Source organism: Pagrus pagrus, assembly GCF_965226575.1.
Source record: "Pagrus pagrus genome assembly, chromosome: 3".
Classification (NCBI taxonomy): domain Eukaryota; kingdom Metazoa; phylum Chordata; class Actinopteri; order Spariformes; family Sparidae; genus Pagrus; species Pagrus pagrus.
In genome coordinates, this window is record NC_140187.1 from 29,743,349 (window position 1) to 29,759,542 (window position 16,194).

General features: G+C 40.3%; 1 protein-coding gene across 9 annotated transcripts in view; it reads right to left on the reverse strand.

Moving 5' to 3' along the window:
• Nucleotides 1–16,194, reverse strand: part of LOC311254884 (band 4.1-like protein 1) — an 86,472-nt gene that overhangs the window by 27,760 nt on the left and 42,518 nt on the right. For all 9 annotated transcript variants that reach the window (XM_084348903.1, XM_084348902.1, XM_084348899.1 and 6 more), the window contains exons 2-6: nt 12,824–12,961; nt 11,712–11,879; nt 5,169–5,273; nt 344–386; nt 90–165 (exon numbers count right to left, since the gene is read on the reverse strand). In XM_084348903.1, coding sequence (XP_084205029.1) covers nt 90–165; nt 344–386; nt 5,169–5,273; nt 11,712–11,879; nt 12,824–12,862 — 431 coding nt within the window. In that variant the 5' untranslated portion in view covers nt 12,863–12,961. The remainder of the gene's footprint in view (nt 1–89; nt 166–343; nt 387–5,168; nt 5,274–11,711; nt 11,880–12,823; nt 12,962–16,194) is intronic.

Consider the following 16,194-nt stretch of genomic DNA (forward strand, 5'->3'; position numbering starts at 1 on the left):
GATTAACTCTGAAGAGCATCTGACAGCACAGCCAGAGGAGTTACAACTGTTCCTACTGTAAGAATGAGAGTGTTAAAGACATATTCTACCTGGTAATATCCTCAGTGAGCTGGGAGGGGTCTGGAGGGTAGAACTTGACAGTGAAGGCAAAGTTCCATGGAGAGTCTGAGGAGAAATTACAATGAGAGCTGGAAGCTTAAATATGTGGCCTGTCAGGGAACTTGTAATTACAAATTTATCAGATTATCACAGAACTGTGCATCAGTTCATTTGCCGACAAATCTAATTTTACGACTTTACTAATTGATTATTAAAATCACAGCTACTTGGGAGAGACACTCACTGCGCATCTGCTTCTTGATCTCCTTGGAGGGGTCCAACCAGTTCTGAAAGACAGAAGGCAGAATTCACACAGGGCAGGCTGGAAACATGGCTAATGCACACCCCGGTGTCACATTTTGCTCTAATTGCCGTCAGTGTTCCTAATGAAAGCCTTTCCATATGGTTAAATAAAGAAATGGAGCCCTCCCCTGCTGAGCCGCTCAAACGTGCAGAGAGAAGATTTAATTCCAGCATCTGTTTCTTCATTGTGCTGCGAAATCACTGCCAGCCGGATACCTATCTGATCTCATCGCATCCCACCGTGTAGTGAAGCGCTTCGCCTATAGGGGCATCATTTCTGATGTGGTTTCTAGAGCGTCTCATCAGTGGTGCAGTGCAAACTGACTCAGTTGTAAGAGAAGCTGTAAACCATGTTGTTTAGAGGCACAGCAACACTCAGACAGCAATGGAGAGAAATACCTCCCTCAAGAACTCTTCTCCTGCTGAAACTGGCTTTCACAGTTTGGAACAAAAAACAAAAAAATGCACCCTATTTCTCAATGTTAAAGACAATGAGAGGAAATTCCCAGATCCATCCCTTTATCTGGATCCACACCAAAAGTTAATCAGGACTTTTCTGGGCTGAGACCCATCCTCCATCCAAGTTTTGTGGAGTTATTTTGTGTAATCCTGCTGACAAACCAATCAACCAACAATCATACATGGAGGAAAGACAACCTGCTTGGTGAAGGTAATTATAGTTAATCAGCAACAATATTTTTTTTCTAAAAACTCTTGTCATAAGCCTCAGGCAAACTGCCCAGTGTTACTTAATTTTTTAATTTTACATTAATTTCTATCTTTATTCTTCATATCGTGGTTACCTGTAGCTCCCCTGTGTTTCATTCTTACTGCTGTTACACCCCAAGTGTGTGACGGAGAGGTATCGCAGGTCCTTCCTTCCTGCTGCTGTTAGACTGTACAACCAGCACTGCTCCCAGTAGACCTCACATGTGCACTCAAACTCTACACATATCCCACTCTCATTCTCATTTTGGTTTGCACTAACTGGACACTTTTTAATACCCATAGTTATCATTTGTAAATAAAAATACACTGTGTATAATTACACTGTTCATATTGTAAATACTATATATATACGAGTCTATTCTATATCTTATCTTTTTATTTTATTATATTGTTTATTTTTTACTTTTATTATTGTTTATTGTAATATTCCTGACCTTTGGCTGCTGTAACAAAGAAATTCCCCCATTTGCGGCACAAGTAAAGGAATTCTGATTCTGATTCTGTTGCTGCTATGACACTTGTATTTCCCTCCAGGGATTAATAAAGGCTTATCTTATCTTAGCTTAGCTTAGCTTATGACTTAAACATAAACCCATAGATTTGATATCCTATGGATATACTCGCTATCTCTATTCCCAAATGATATTTGGGAATTTATTGGTTGACAGCTTCTGTCGAGTGTGCAACTGTATACAGGTGTGACTGGATCAAACATTAAAACTTAAGCAACAACTTAATTGTTAGACCAGCACGTTTCAGCTTGTGAATGTCATTAAGTTCATCATTTTAAACAGATGTATATCTTTGCTGGTACAGAGGAGGTCTTTACTGTGCCTCTTTAATGTGGCATACTTTCAAAACCCTTTATGAAGGATTTATCACGGGTATCATAAAAACACATAAAAGCTAAGGACAAAACAAAAAGAGAAACAGCAATTAGATAACTGAGTAAAGTAATATAAACACATATAATGGATCTGAGTATATTTAATAACTCACAGAACACCACTATAAACACTAATTAGTCAAGATTCAAGAGCAGTCCTCAATGACCCTGATGAAAAACATAAGTCAAAGCATGTTGGTCTCCTCAGAATTCTTTTCCCTTGTCTTTGCACCTTGAGAGTAAGCAAGCAAAGTTGTGCAAGAAATCCCCACAGATCGATATGGCCTTAAAATAATATTGAAATATTTTAAGGCTATAATGCAATACAGAATATGTATCTTGATATGAAATCTCCTCAAAAGCACTACATAAATGCCAGGACGGGGCAACAAAATCAAGTATCATTATATTTTTGACAAAGAATCTCAACATGTATATGGCGACAATATTGATATACAATATAATAATGTCACTTGTCAATACGACTTTGATAAATAATCATCAGTATTGTGGATATGACTAAGTGGGTAAAGACAAGTACTAGAACAAGTAGAACAGAACAGAAAATGGCATCACTTAGCAGTAATGGAGTCTTTAAAAGCAGGAAAAGACAATCTAGGAAGAAATATAAGCAGACAAAGAAGTCTACTTGCTCACAGTAATGGGAGTTAATATAATTTGTGACTTAGACAGAAGAAACTTGCACTCACGCACAGAAACAGATGTTTGCTGTATGCAACATATTTCTGTGCTGCCTGTAGTGCAGAGCTGATGCTGATCTTCACTAACCTGAATACCACACAGCGGCTGCTTATTAATACTGACAGGGTTTTTGGCAGCTGGTATCACATCAGTCAGAGTGGAATCAGGAGCATGAAAGGTTGACAGAGCACAGTGCAATCGTGTGGCCATGTTGGGAAAATTGTAAGTATCTCTGGCTATTTGAACTGTGCCTTCTCGCACACACACACACACACACACACACACACACACACACACACGCTCACTCAATCAGTACACCGGCACAAATACACAAACTCATTCAGTGTTTAATCAGGCTGCTAAAGACTTTAATGAGCCAAAGGCATTTATCGTCCCCCTGAATCTATCTTATATCAGCTAAGGCCAAGGAGCGCCCAATTAGTAAGGCACTCTGTGCTTCTTTGCTTTTCTCTGCAGAAAGCAGGAAAAACTTTTAATCATTGACTCAGGCTGCGTTCTTGATTTTGCAACCTTAGTTCATCAAGCAATCACACGGAATAAATGTTCTCCCAAAGGGTGAAGATTATCCCCGTTCCCCCTATGGAGACAGAAAGGGCATCTGAAATGACATTTCAATTCTCAGGCTTATTTGGTCTACCAATCAGCGATGACCCCAGACAGTAGGCTCAAGCTGCACTCTGATAAGCCTGTCTTTGAGGAGCCTGTCATGTTCATCCACGCCGCAGCTTTACCTACACTCAGGGAGAGGAAAATATTTGAACTTCAAGCCTGTTTACCTCTCTAAAACCCCAGTTAACCTGTCTGTTTGGGCCGAAATCTCACTCGATCCACAGCCTCAGCCGTCAGACACGCGTCAAGTCAAGACATGTGAGCTGACAAAGCATGCACGAGTTGATGAAGGTGACAGAGGCTATGCTCCAGATGATGAAAGGGACTTAGTCTTGTCATCTTTCCTATCTTCAAAAGGCAGCAGGTTCCTCTGTAGCATGTTGCAATCACAACCCGCCCTAAGGGAAGCTCGCATCAGTGAAAAACCAAAACCTACATCTGCGCTTATATAAGCCGACAGCTAAGACCCATCAGTTCAGTGTCAATTGCTTGATTGTATGATAATAAGCAGCCAAGGTCTCTGCACCCGACAAGACAACAAAGATCAGAGGGAAACATATTCAGGCCTTCTACTGGAAATGTCAAAATGATCTGTGAGCTGACTGAGGTTTAATGTATGTACATTTTCAGAAGCAGAAATAATTAAACCTCAGAGGACAGAAGCAAAGAAGCAGAAGCATTTCCGACCAGATATATTTTAAAAATGTTGGTTTAATGTGCCCAGCTTTTAAACTATCCGTCTCTGATATTTCATGCAGAACTGTCAGCACTTTTCATATAGGATTATTAGCTGTCATGTCAAAAGAAAGTACTGTAGATTCTGGACTGGCCAGAAACATGACTCCAAATAAGTGCTAATGCTGTCTGCTGTATGTGTAATAGGCAGTTGTTTGCTAACATACTTGGCTTTAAATGGACTTTAAATGCGATAATATATCAATAATGTATTGTTTATGCAGGTGACAGAGACACCATTCACCCTATTACAAGACACTGTACCATCAAGATTATTCTGAAGCTGTGATTTTGAGGTAAAAAAAAAAAGGTTACATAATGTTGCTCTAATTCAATACACATCATAGGGTTTGCTGCTAAAGCCTTACTTTGTCTGGTGTGACCATGTGACTCATAGAAGCCAATGTACACTAATGTTAACAAACTATAGTTAACTATTGCCATGTCACTGATTTCTGAGTTGATTTGCTGTCACTATGACTCTCTCTCTCTATTTAGAACCTTTAAGTATACTTGTTCTATTGATACACTTTGTTTAAGTATTTGCCATTATCATGTAAATGTTACCTGGAGCAACAGTGGCTGCTGTTCAATAAACATTACATAGGCAAGTTAAAGCGTGCCTATAGCTGTAGGCTAAAGGTAAGCAAGTAAGCTACCTGCTTATTGACTTATTGACATAGTTAAGAAAGTCGGCAAAGTTGAAAAAAGTCACTCTCACCAAACTTTTTTTTTCTCATCTAAACAGACATTCCCGATAAACTGTGTCTCTTTGCTTCAGTCAATAGAGGTTTCAATTCAACCACCAGGAGAGCATCCAGCGCGGCGCTGCTAAATTTCATACATATTGCAGAGAGAACATGAGGCGTTTTTTCATCTTTCCTCCAACTGCACATGTTTTTGTCCAGACTCAGACAGAGAATGGAAATTTCCATTTTCCATTCATCTCTCAGTGATTCATGGATAATGCACCCCTGAGAGAGTCGACCCAGCCAACAAGTGAGAGGAATACAGATATGTTTTGTGAGCAACATTTATGCACTGAAACCTCCCACAAGGTTATTGTGGAGCACAATTCACTGACCTTCTGGGTGTCTGTGTCGGCAAAGGTCAGACCAAAGTAGTCCTTCTCCAGCAAGTTGAGGTGCTCACACACCATGTCCATCAAGGTCTGTCCTTTGGAGTGTTTCTGCAAAAACAAACATAGAATACATGTCAGTGGTTAAAAGGTCAACAACAATGTAGAAGGAAGCAGAATAAAGATCCTCTACTATATATTTCTCAAATACCATAAGCGTTTTAGAATTTTCAAGCGGTATAGCTCAGTTTTATTGGGAAAAACTTGGCTCACCAATATCAGACCCCATTAGACAGCTGTGCTTAGTAAAGATTGCTTTCCTGTTCTCTGGTTCTGCACACAATAAAAGCTCAGCCATTTGGTGTCGTGTCACAGTCGGTGTGCATCAAACACTTGACAGTGAAAATGGTCCATGAATTGCTGGGGAAGATTGCTCTTCGAGAGATTTTATCTGCTGCTGACAGAGTTCAAGGTGAGCATTTCAGAAACATTTCTTTTCACATTCAACTGAAGAGTTCATGTTATTGTACTGAGGAAGATTCAATGTGGATTATTTTTTTGTGTGTAGTTAACATCAGGATGCCAAAATAAACCCTCTTTGCTCACAGTACTGAAATAGCCTTAGACCAGAGATCAGTATATATCCCTGATATTTAGCCTGGATGTAAGATAAATGGAAACAGACAAAATGATGTGCACAATAATCAAAAGTGTAATCAAAGTGATATTTTTGCAAAAAACAATGAACTCAAATGGAAATGTCATTATTTTTGTAGGTTTTTTTGTTGGAATAAAATCATTGGACAAGATGTTATTCTGTGAAAAGTCAGGGGAATACAAAAGTCTCAAAGATTCGTCCTCTGGGGACCATGAATGTCTGAATCAATTTTTTTTCCCAATCTATTTGGTAGATGTAGAGTTGTTTCACTGTATCAGTAAAATGTTGGCCTGCTTGTGGCGTTAGAGGAAAAGTCAGGGCCACACCAAAGTCATTGAGACTGATCCTCTGGGGACAACGGATGTGCCAAATGTTATGGTAATCCATGCATTAGTTGACGATCTTTCAGTCTTGACAAAAGTGGTCGACCCAGTGATCAACATTGCCATGGCTATGGCTAGGTGAGTAAGACAATCTTATATTTTCGTTTCAAATCAATCCATACTCTTGTTTCGAGTATGGATTGGATCTAGTGAAATGCCACCAATACTGCCGAAAATGCAGGTATTGGTATCGGCAAGTACACAAGTCTGTGCACCGATCCGATACCAAAGAAAAGAAAAAATAGTATCGGAACATCTCTTACTGCATTGATATTTATATGTTGTATAATGAAAAAAGATAGACTCAGTAGGTTAGGACACATGCCTCCCAACTTGGAAGTCAAAACTAGACTCCAGACTTGCTTCTGTGGAGTTCTGATATCTACAAACAAGAATAACACTAATCTTATTTTAAGTAATTTCATTTCCTAGTACTGATATCTGATTGATTTGCAATTGAATTAACATGGATGCTAGGGGAGACTAACTTTCACTATGTTCACTCATTTGAAATACCTAGCTGATATCACAGCGCAGTTACTGTCATTAACCTGTATTTCTCTTCAATTATTTCTGTTCAATTTGTCAGACAATGTGGAAATCATATAATAATTGTATCCGCAGCTTGGTAATCACTGCTTGTGGAGGTAGTATTCATGAGCTGTTATCACATTTCACACTACTTCTGTCATCAGAAAAATATGTAAATGAGAACAACTAGCAGAGTCACTTGTGCTGATTAACAGTGATCATCATCATCACCATCGGCATTCTACCAGAAACATGCACAGTAGACAGCAAATTTTAGATTTTATTTTCTATAAATGATATATATAATTTATTGTCCTTAATATCACAAGGGGGGGAAATCACCTCTGCAGTCGATCTGATCGACAGTGGGTACAATCCTACTGTAAATCCTGATTTTTTAAAAATTAAATCACTTACCTTGTTTCAGGCAAAATAATGCTCTTGTCACACAAATAGTTAAACATCATAGAGCAAATGAAATATTGATCATCAGTTCATGCATGAGCCCATAAGGAAAAAGTGTGTTAATGTTTCGTCCTAGCACTGAACCACACATCCACTGTATTATAGTCGCACACACACACATGGAGCCCTCTCCCCCGGGGCCTACTTTGCAAGGTGACAGGGAGATAGAGCGAGCCGTTGCCAGGGTAACAGATGCAGTATTATGCCTCTGCTGTCTTGTTTCTTAATATCTCAAGGCTAAGACTTGAAGAAGAGTTGCTCCTTTGCCTCATTATGGGTGAAAGGATGTTGGAGCAACACATAGGAGGTGCTTCTAAGCTCTTGTCATGTCAGTCAGAAGATCCCAACGGCAATATTGTCAATGTAAATCAAGAGTGTGCTGTGTGACAGCAGCAGCAGTCGGCACAATTAAATAAACAAATCAGCAAGTGGAGTCTTAATAATCCATGACTGAGTCGATCCAGGCTGTTCGCTCTCTTCTCTGGAGCAATTAAATATTCAACTGTACAATAATGATCTCAGTGTTGCCACCTGAATGGACACCCAAGACAGAATCTTGGCAGGAACTGAGCAGCATGAAACACTCGATTCCACCCAAAATAGTCCTGTTCTACACATCGGACCAACCAGGCTTGACCGTGCATAGTCAAGCTAGATTACACCCCAGTGAAGAGAGGGGGAGGCTCGGTGAGAGAAGTGGGTGTGGGCGCGGTGCCTCCCCCCCCGCCTGAGGACCACGGGGAGGCTCAACCATGCATCCATGACAGGAGACTTAATTAACCCATGAATGCGGATCTTCCTGAAGGAAGAGCGCCTGCATTCCTGCAACACTGTTATCACCAACTCCTGGAAGCAAGAGGGCGGTTCGGATTCGGCAGGCATGGTGTGAAACCCCACCAATTAAAGACAGGAAGCGCGAGCATGCCTGGCAATGACCTGGAGGTCCAAGGCTCTCACCAAACTAGAATTTTCAAAAACATGGGCTGACAACAGGCTGCTTTGTGGCATCCATCTCTGGCAATGAGTGGCAGAGCAGCGAGGGCAGGCAAATATCCAGGAAGTGCACTTAAGACACAAAAGCTTTCATAACCATAATGTGAACTATTGTTGTGGTGTGGAAAGGCCCAGAGGTATTTCTGAATGTTTTCACAGTGCTGAGAGAAAGGATGGTGCAAGCGTAACATTCCTGATATTCTTGCCTCACACACATTCGCACATAAAAAGCACCCTCCCCCGAAAACACCACAACACACGCACACACACAAAGTTTCATGCACTTGTGCATAAGTATCCTCAGGGGTGACTCATAATAACATTGCTCTTCTATTTTCTCCTTGGCTGCACCTGGCTTGCAACCATGTAATAACTATAGATTTCCTCACACCCTGTTAACAGCCTGTGCTGAAGGCTTTTAATGGACAAAAGCAACATCCTGTGACCCACTATCTAATGAAGATTTTTATATTTTCATGCCAAATCAGTATTTATACCAAAGAAAGTACTTTAATGATACCTGAGTCTGGGGGATATGAACACAATTAACACAATTAATTATAACCCTTTTTTAAATGTTTTGACTAAATACACAAATACAGCACTCTACTGATTTTACACACCAAGCTCAATTAACTACTCAACTTTTGAAAAAGAAAGTATTATGTCTTCTGTGGCTCTGGCAGAGCTCTCTGAAATTAGAGAAAGTAACACTGACGTCTTCATGCTATCTCAGAGAGACTTTGTAAGGTTCTGAACGATGAGTCATTTACCTTGGAGTGTCCAATGAAAGACAGTATGAGTTGCATTTTTGTCAAATGTAGGCTCCAGTGTTTTTGGAGGATGACCTATTTATAAATTCGGGGCAGTTCAGCTTCTGCTGTTTAGATTTTGACCACTCATTGTCTGCATTGAGTTGTCATTTTAGGGTGCATTCTTAAAAAGTCACTCCTTGCGCCAGAAGTATAGTGTGAGATTGGATTTACAGGTTCACCCTTAATAGCGTGCTGCAGTGATCGTGTCTTGTTGTCGACTAATCCACAAGTCAGCATCTTCCTGGGTTCCTCGACAAAAAGCCAAATAGAATTTATCAACTTCACTTTAGATTATTGCAGAAAATAAGCTCTGTGGCAAACACAATTTTATGATACTTACACATTTAGTTCAGCAAGATGATCTTCAAAAAAGGACACAACTTCAATGATTTTTGAAGCGTAAATGCAACCACCAGAAGTAAAAAGCTAACATTGCGTTATAAACTAACTACATATTAATGACATTAATATCACCACTGCTAAGCATCTTACTACACTATACTACACACACTTTAGCATAAATATACTTTTCTTACTTACTTTTCTACTTTTCTTTTCTTGAGTTTACTATAGTTTGCAACTAAAGACAGCAGTGAGTAGATGAGTCTCTGGGTTTGGTGTAATGACATTTAATCTCCCCAACAATGTCTGTAGTCTCATTCAGCCACTTGTTAGCAACCGCATTTTTATGTCACAGATCAAAACGAAATCTCTTAAGCTTGTGTTAACCACAGACCTTATTTCAGACAACCTAAAACCCATTCAAAAAACCAATCGACTTTGAGACGATGGACCCAAAGTGCAAAAATGCTAACTGTTGTGGAATTTCAGCTCGCTTGACCATCCTGGAGAGATGAAGAAAACTCAGAGACACACATGACTTACGTTGAAGTAGTTTATACAAACTTGCATGGAGGAACAAAATAACAGCACAACTGTATACACAGTGCATTGTCAAGTTAATCCCTCCAGAATCCTTCCCTAGTTTCAGGTTATATCCTCTAAGCTCAGGAAGCACCGCTCCCATACATGGTTATCCGTTTGACAACAAATAAGTGAAAAGTTACTGCAGAGCTTCTCACCTCTGACTTAGTGAGGGAAAGAAGGGAAATGTGTAGAAGACATTAAGTCTGCTACCGCAGATAGATCGAAGGCCATCCTACGAGTTTACATAAACTCAGCATTGGTTTGTCAGAGATCCATAAGAGATCTTGTAAACATATCTAACATATCTATATAGGTTTGCAAAGACCATGAGGATATAGACTCATAGGTCAGACGTCACTATGCCCTCATCCTTATCGGGCCTAACGTTTATACAGGGTACGTACAACATCTTATCTTGTGAGGCCAGAGTGTTCTGGACCTTAGATTTTTCTCCCACACTTACTTATTTCTAGGTTCTTGGACTCATTCCTATTTCCTTTAGCAATAAAGCTACTGGTATGTGCCTACCAGGAAACTCCAAATATCCGCTCGGCTGTAACTGTCCTCCATCATCATTCTCGGAGGCTGCATGTGGCCCCAGTCCAGAGGTGTTCACTGAGAAGCTGCTGGTTAGCAGTACGTTTCTCAGCAGTTACTTCAGCAACAAGTAAGGCTATCTGTCCAGAGCAGCTCGAGGACGGCAGAGAGAGAGATCTCTGCTAGTTTAACATTACCTTAATAAAAAAAAATGTAGCTTCTGTGATTTGGATATTGCACCTGGCCATAATAGGATTTTGATAATATTCTGATTAATTGTGTCGCCCTGCTGGTAATTGTTTTGCAAAGGACTGACAATCTTTTAGGCAATGGCCTATTTTTCATCCAAGTTCGGGGACTTGTACCTTTCAACTCGATGCTACAGAAACATTTCACTGGTACTCAAAAAGCAGTGACACAGCCCGACACATGAACATGCACAATACATCTCCAGTCCCAGTCCATGCAGCATCAGACAGCAGTCTTGCCTAAGAAATTCAGAGGCAGCGCACTGAGCTGTGACACAGGCTGGCTGCCACCAACCGGCCCAGACAGGAGCCTGATTTATCTCAGGTATAGAGGTAGCAGTGCCAGACAGAAGCATCATGTCCTAGATTTGAGTGTCTATATATATTGTAAGAGAGTAGAATCAAAAGTTGAGCCTAAACAAGAGATAGCTAAAAATATTGCTGCCTCGTCACCTCCACAGTCAAAGTTGGATGAATTCCTTCAACCACAACATTGTAAAATGTATTTTTAAGGGGAGATAGACCTGTTCTGCCAGAGGTGTGTGCTCCTGTTAATCACAAAAGCTTCAAAATCTCCAGCTTCCTATCTCTTTCCTCCTCTACTGTGCATGCCTTGAGCTTTCTCTGCCAGCAGTGGTAAATCTTCTTTTCACACTGCTGGAGTAATGACAACACATATCTTGTGTGGAATGAAGACTTTCATAGTGCACTTTTTTGTGCACTTTCTTTTGAGCCACTGTGTGTATTACAGAAATGTGTAACATTGCTTTAGCTCCAAACCCCTGGTGAGCTCTCAGCATGGCACCCACTCTTTTATTCTTTTTGTCCATTTTATTCCCTCTGTGCATCACTGTACGGCCCAAACAACTGCCTACAGAGGGAAAATAACAACAAAGGCTAGAAAGACTGTTGCTTTTCAGTGGTTTGTTCAAAGAATGCAAAGGGTAATTCTTGAAAGAATGTTACAGCAAATTGTTCTCCATCACGCATACCTCAATTTCTCCTTCGTACTCGGCGGTGTCCAGCAGGGTCACTTTGAAGGGGGTGGTTTTAAGTCGTTTGGAGCCTTTCTGGGGGGATTTGAGGTTTTTGCTTGGGGACGTCTTCTCAGACATGTCATCTGTTTCTCTGTGTTCGTCAAGATGCTTGGAATTCTGGTCCTGAAAATCAAAAAAGGCAGTCAAATGACACAGATATAAAATTTCATCTGTCAGCCCTGATACCTGAGTGGAAATTTAAAACAGTTAATACTTTGAAGTACTGCACCAGTATCACGACAGAGCCTTAAGATTAAGTTCTTTGATTATGATGGCCTGAGGGAAAGTCAGTGGTGTGGAGTCAGCATTGTGGCTTTGTGTTGGATTTTAGGCGCTGTGTGCAAGCTGTTCTTATCTGCTAATTCAAATGCTAAATAACATACAGTATAATGTAGATCTACTGGGAACTGCACTGACTCTCAGTTGTAGACTTCAGACTCTTTGGAACAAAGACTGGAAGAGTCTGCTTCAGACCAGGCAAAACTGCCGCAATATCAAGAAATAATGTGAGTTAATGAATCCAGATAAAACTTCTTCATAATCAGTGTCATCTTCATTATCTACAAGACCCGAAGGCATGTTGTAAAGACGGAAGTTTGAACAAATGAACCCTATTTTCTGCCATGTAATGATATTCTCAGCTCACTATAACACAGGCTCTGGAGCAGGTTGCATCAGCTCTTCACACATTCAAACTAGTTTAGTTTTTAAGTTTAAAGATTATTCTTAAATTAAAATGCAGTTCTCACAAAGCTACAGCCAGTAACTGCAGGCATGGCTGCTGCTAGCTCACTGTACCAATTTACAAAACGAACGTTGGCTTGTACCTTGTACGGTCGACAAATCGGTCCTGAGACGCAGTAAAGTGCTCTCTAGTAATCATGTTAACCCAGAAGATTTTATATTACATTTCACATAAATAACATAACTAAAAATGTTGCGCTAAGACTGTCAGAGATGGGTCAGTGTTTCAATTAAATATACTGAAGAAATAGAAATAAATAGTAAATAAACAATAGTCTGTGGGCCTAGCAGTAACCCACTTGTGGAATAAGGGCCACGCTGACCTGCTTAGCCATCTTGCTGTCTGAAGCGGAGTCCTGCATGCCTGCTGCTGCCCCCTGCTGTCTGGGAGGACTCCTATTTGGCTCTCTTCACCTCCGACTCAGGGCCTGCCTCTGTCGCTTCAGCAAACAAACACCAACCTGAGGAGAGACGAGAACACAGCAAAAATGTTCAAATGCTGGCTTATCTGTGTCAAAAGGCTTCTCTTTCATGTATTCATGTCAAAAACATTAATTCATGTTTTCTTTCAGAATCAAAAGAGCGAGATGACAGCAGGCGCTGCAGCTGGAGACTGAAAAATTCTCAACACGAATTAATTCACCCCAAAACAATAACGGCACCAGCGCCAGGATCACACCTTCATTACATATTCTGAAAGCTGTAGCTTCTTGATATAACACAATTTCCACAGACTTAATTCACCTTGCCGTCAAGGACATTTACTTTAATTATAAATCCCTCACTGAGCCAGATAATGATCATCTATTTGAGCAAGGCAAGCTCCGGCACTAAGATGAATATTACCAAAAAAGTGAATTAGGCCATGAGCGGTACAGTCAGTGCTCGCGGCTATCAACAGTGCATTCCTTTAGTCACAAAGGTGTTAAACCGGAAAACTGATAAGAGTATCAGTCATCCATGAGTGGATATGGATGCTTGGGCAGAAGTGCTATATGTTGTCTTTGATTTGTCTAATAATAAACACATTCAAGTATTAATACTAAACAATACAAAGATGCACACAGTATAATGTAACAGTGTAGAGCAGGTTGTTTGACCAATATTTTATTTTATTATTTTATAATATTATATTTTTTATGTGTCATATGTGTTCTGTGCAGTCACTTCCCCATGGCCTACCTCATCCACTTCACTTTGTCAGTATCTAGATTTGACTGGAAATTGGTTGGAGTTTGCTGCCAGTTGTTGTAGGTGTGGGTCGACTGAACAGAAACATTGACTGAAGTGAAAGTGGAGCAATTTTTGTCAGTTTAGACAGGTGTGTACTGTAGTAAGCATGCCTAAACAGAGGCTCACTAGAATCAATTAATTGGGACTTTTTGATTTGGACTAGTCAGGAGAAGTCTGCATTTGTTCTCATTAAGGAATAACAGTACAGTACAGTACAGTACAGTACGGTATGGTTGACAGTGTTACATTCACAATACAGTTTGTTACCGCAACAGTCTGTCAATTTGAGAAATATGTTTATCAATTTTTTGTTTGTTTGTTTGTTTGCTACATAAAGAGTGCAGGGATGATGTCTTTCTGTAGTCTAACCCGGAAGTTAGCTTCGCCCCGGTTCCCAAAAAGCCTCTGGGATTTTTCCATTGGATTTTGGATTATTGCAGAAATAAGCTCTGTGGCACACACAAGTTTATGGTACTTACACATTTAGTCCAGCAAGACAGTCTTCATAGATGAACTCATAGATTAAATTAAATTTCCAGAATTAAAAAGCTAACGTTAGGCTACAAACAAACTACTTCACGGTAGCATGACCTCAACGACCTTGTTTGTTTAATCCATACAAAGATGTAGAAGTTGTAAAAAAATAACAAGTTGAGATTTTGCAGGGATTTATGTGTTGGGCTATTTATTGGCCAAGAACAATAACTAAATGGAACTTCTTGTCAGTGCTCAGTGCCTGACAACCTCACAGGAATAACAACTGACTTCAGTTTTTGTGCAGATTAAACAAAGAAGATAACTTTAGTGATCATTGGAGGTGCGAGTATTTGAATCTTGCTACCTTTGGATGGAGCCAGGCTAGCTGTTTCTCTGTTTCCAGTCCTCATGCTAAGCTAAGCAAACCATTTTCTCGCTAAAGCTTTCTCGTTTTTTTTACAAAACATGTCATAGTCACAATATGTGAAGTGAATTTCTTATGTATAGTAAGAAGAGGACCTAAATTATGAACATACTTTGTTCAGCTTCTACGTCAAAGTAGCTATTCTACAATATAGAAGCTTCTTTTAAGCAGAAAAGTCAAAGATCTCTGGGGGAATATCTTTTTCAAGGGCATTACCAGTAGTCCTACAAACAGGCTGGTTTAAAATGACCTCCCTCTTATGGATTTGATATTTTTACTGCAAATTGTGTGTTTTATGAACTGTACAATGTTCAAATAATGATGAAAGACTTGAGTTGAGTTTTCAGAGGAACCTTTGTGTCAGAAATTGTTTGTAAAGCTTATAAAAGCTAACACAGAAGAAGTATTTTGTTCACAGTAGAATTTGTGTAATAATTCATATTCTTTTCTGACAAGGCTTCACAACTGTGTATTTCTGTACTTCTGTCTTATAAGAGCGGCTAGGCAGGGTACTTTTAAGGGAATGCCGCATAAATAAAACTCACATTGTGTTCAACACATTGTCATCTGTTGAGGAGAAATTCTCTTCTCTGCCTCCCCCACAGTGGATTTCTCCCTTTTCGACTGTTGAATGTCTTGTTGAAGGCTTGGTGAATTAAAAATGAAGCCTTTGCTCGGTGATACTGAAGATACAAACTTGACATTCACTGTGATATGATACAGATAGTTGAAAATGTGCCACTTATCCAAGTGTGAAAGAAAAATAAGCTGCCTATCAACCCCCAAATAAAAGGTACACTGTGGATAGATTTGTTTCTGCTCCAGGGTGAAATTTTTTTATGACCACTCAGTGGATTCCTCACCAGATGAACACAATGGTTATGACCCTGGAACGTGTTCTTCCATGACCTTCTATAAAAGGAAGATGAGGCACATAATGTGTGAACATATCCTCAGTGGGATCTGCACTACGCGGCATATAGGAATACTGCCTGTGTATTATAGGGTTCCCCAGACAGTACTCCAGGATCTTGTATGTAATCCAGTCTCTATATGACCCTGGAGGTCTCTGTGCCTCTCGAGCAGCAAATCAGATCAACATAGTGCACCTGGGGGTTGTGGGCGATCATGAGCAGGAACACAACCGGTTCACACTGGTTCAGAGACGAGACAACCCCCCTCCGACTCCCAACCAGAGAAGGTCTTGACATATTGCACGTGGTTAAAGGAGTGTGAAACCCTCCCCTCTCACTCCCCCCTCACTCCATCTCCTCCTCCTCCCTCCTCTTCTCTGCTGAGCTATCACAACCCTCCCATTACTTACAATCACAGTGATTTGAAAGAAATGAATTCCCCTCCTCGGGGACGAAAATGAAGTGTATGTCCACTCAGGGCCTCATTTTGCCCTTGCTGTCTGATCCAGCTGGGCACTGAACTAGAAGTTGCTAAATCAATTTTCCCTCACTGGCTGAATTGTGGCTAGGACTGCCAAGCAAACTTCCTGATTGGAGGGGAAAAACTCCACCGGGTATCGTTTTTCTGATGGCGAGGGAAGGAAAC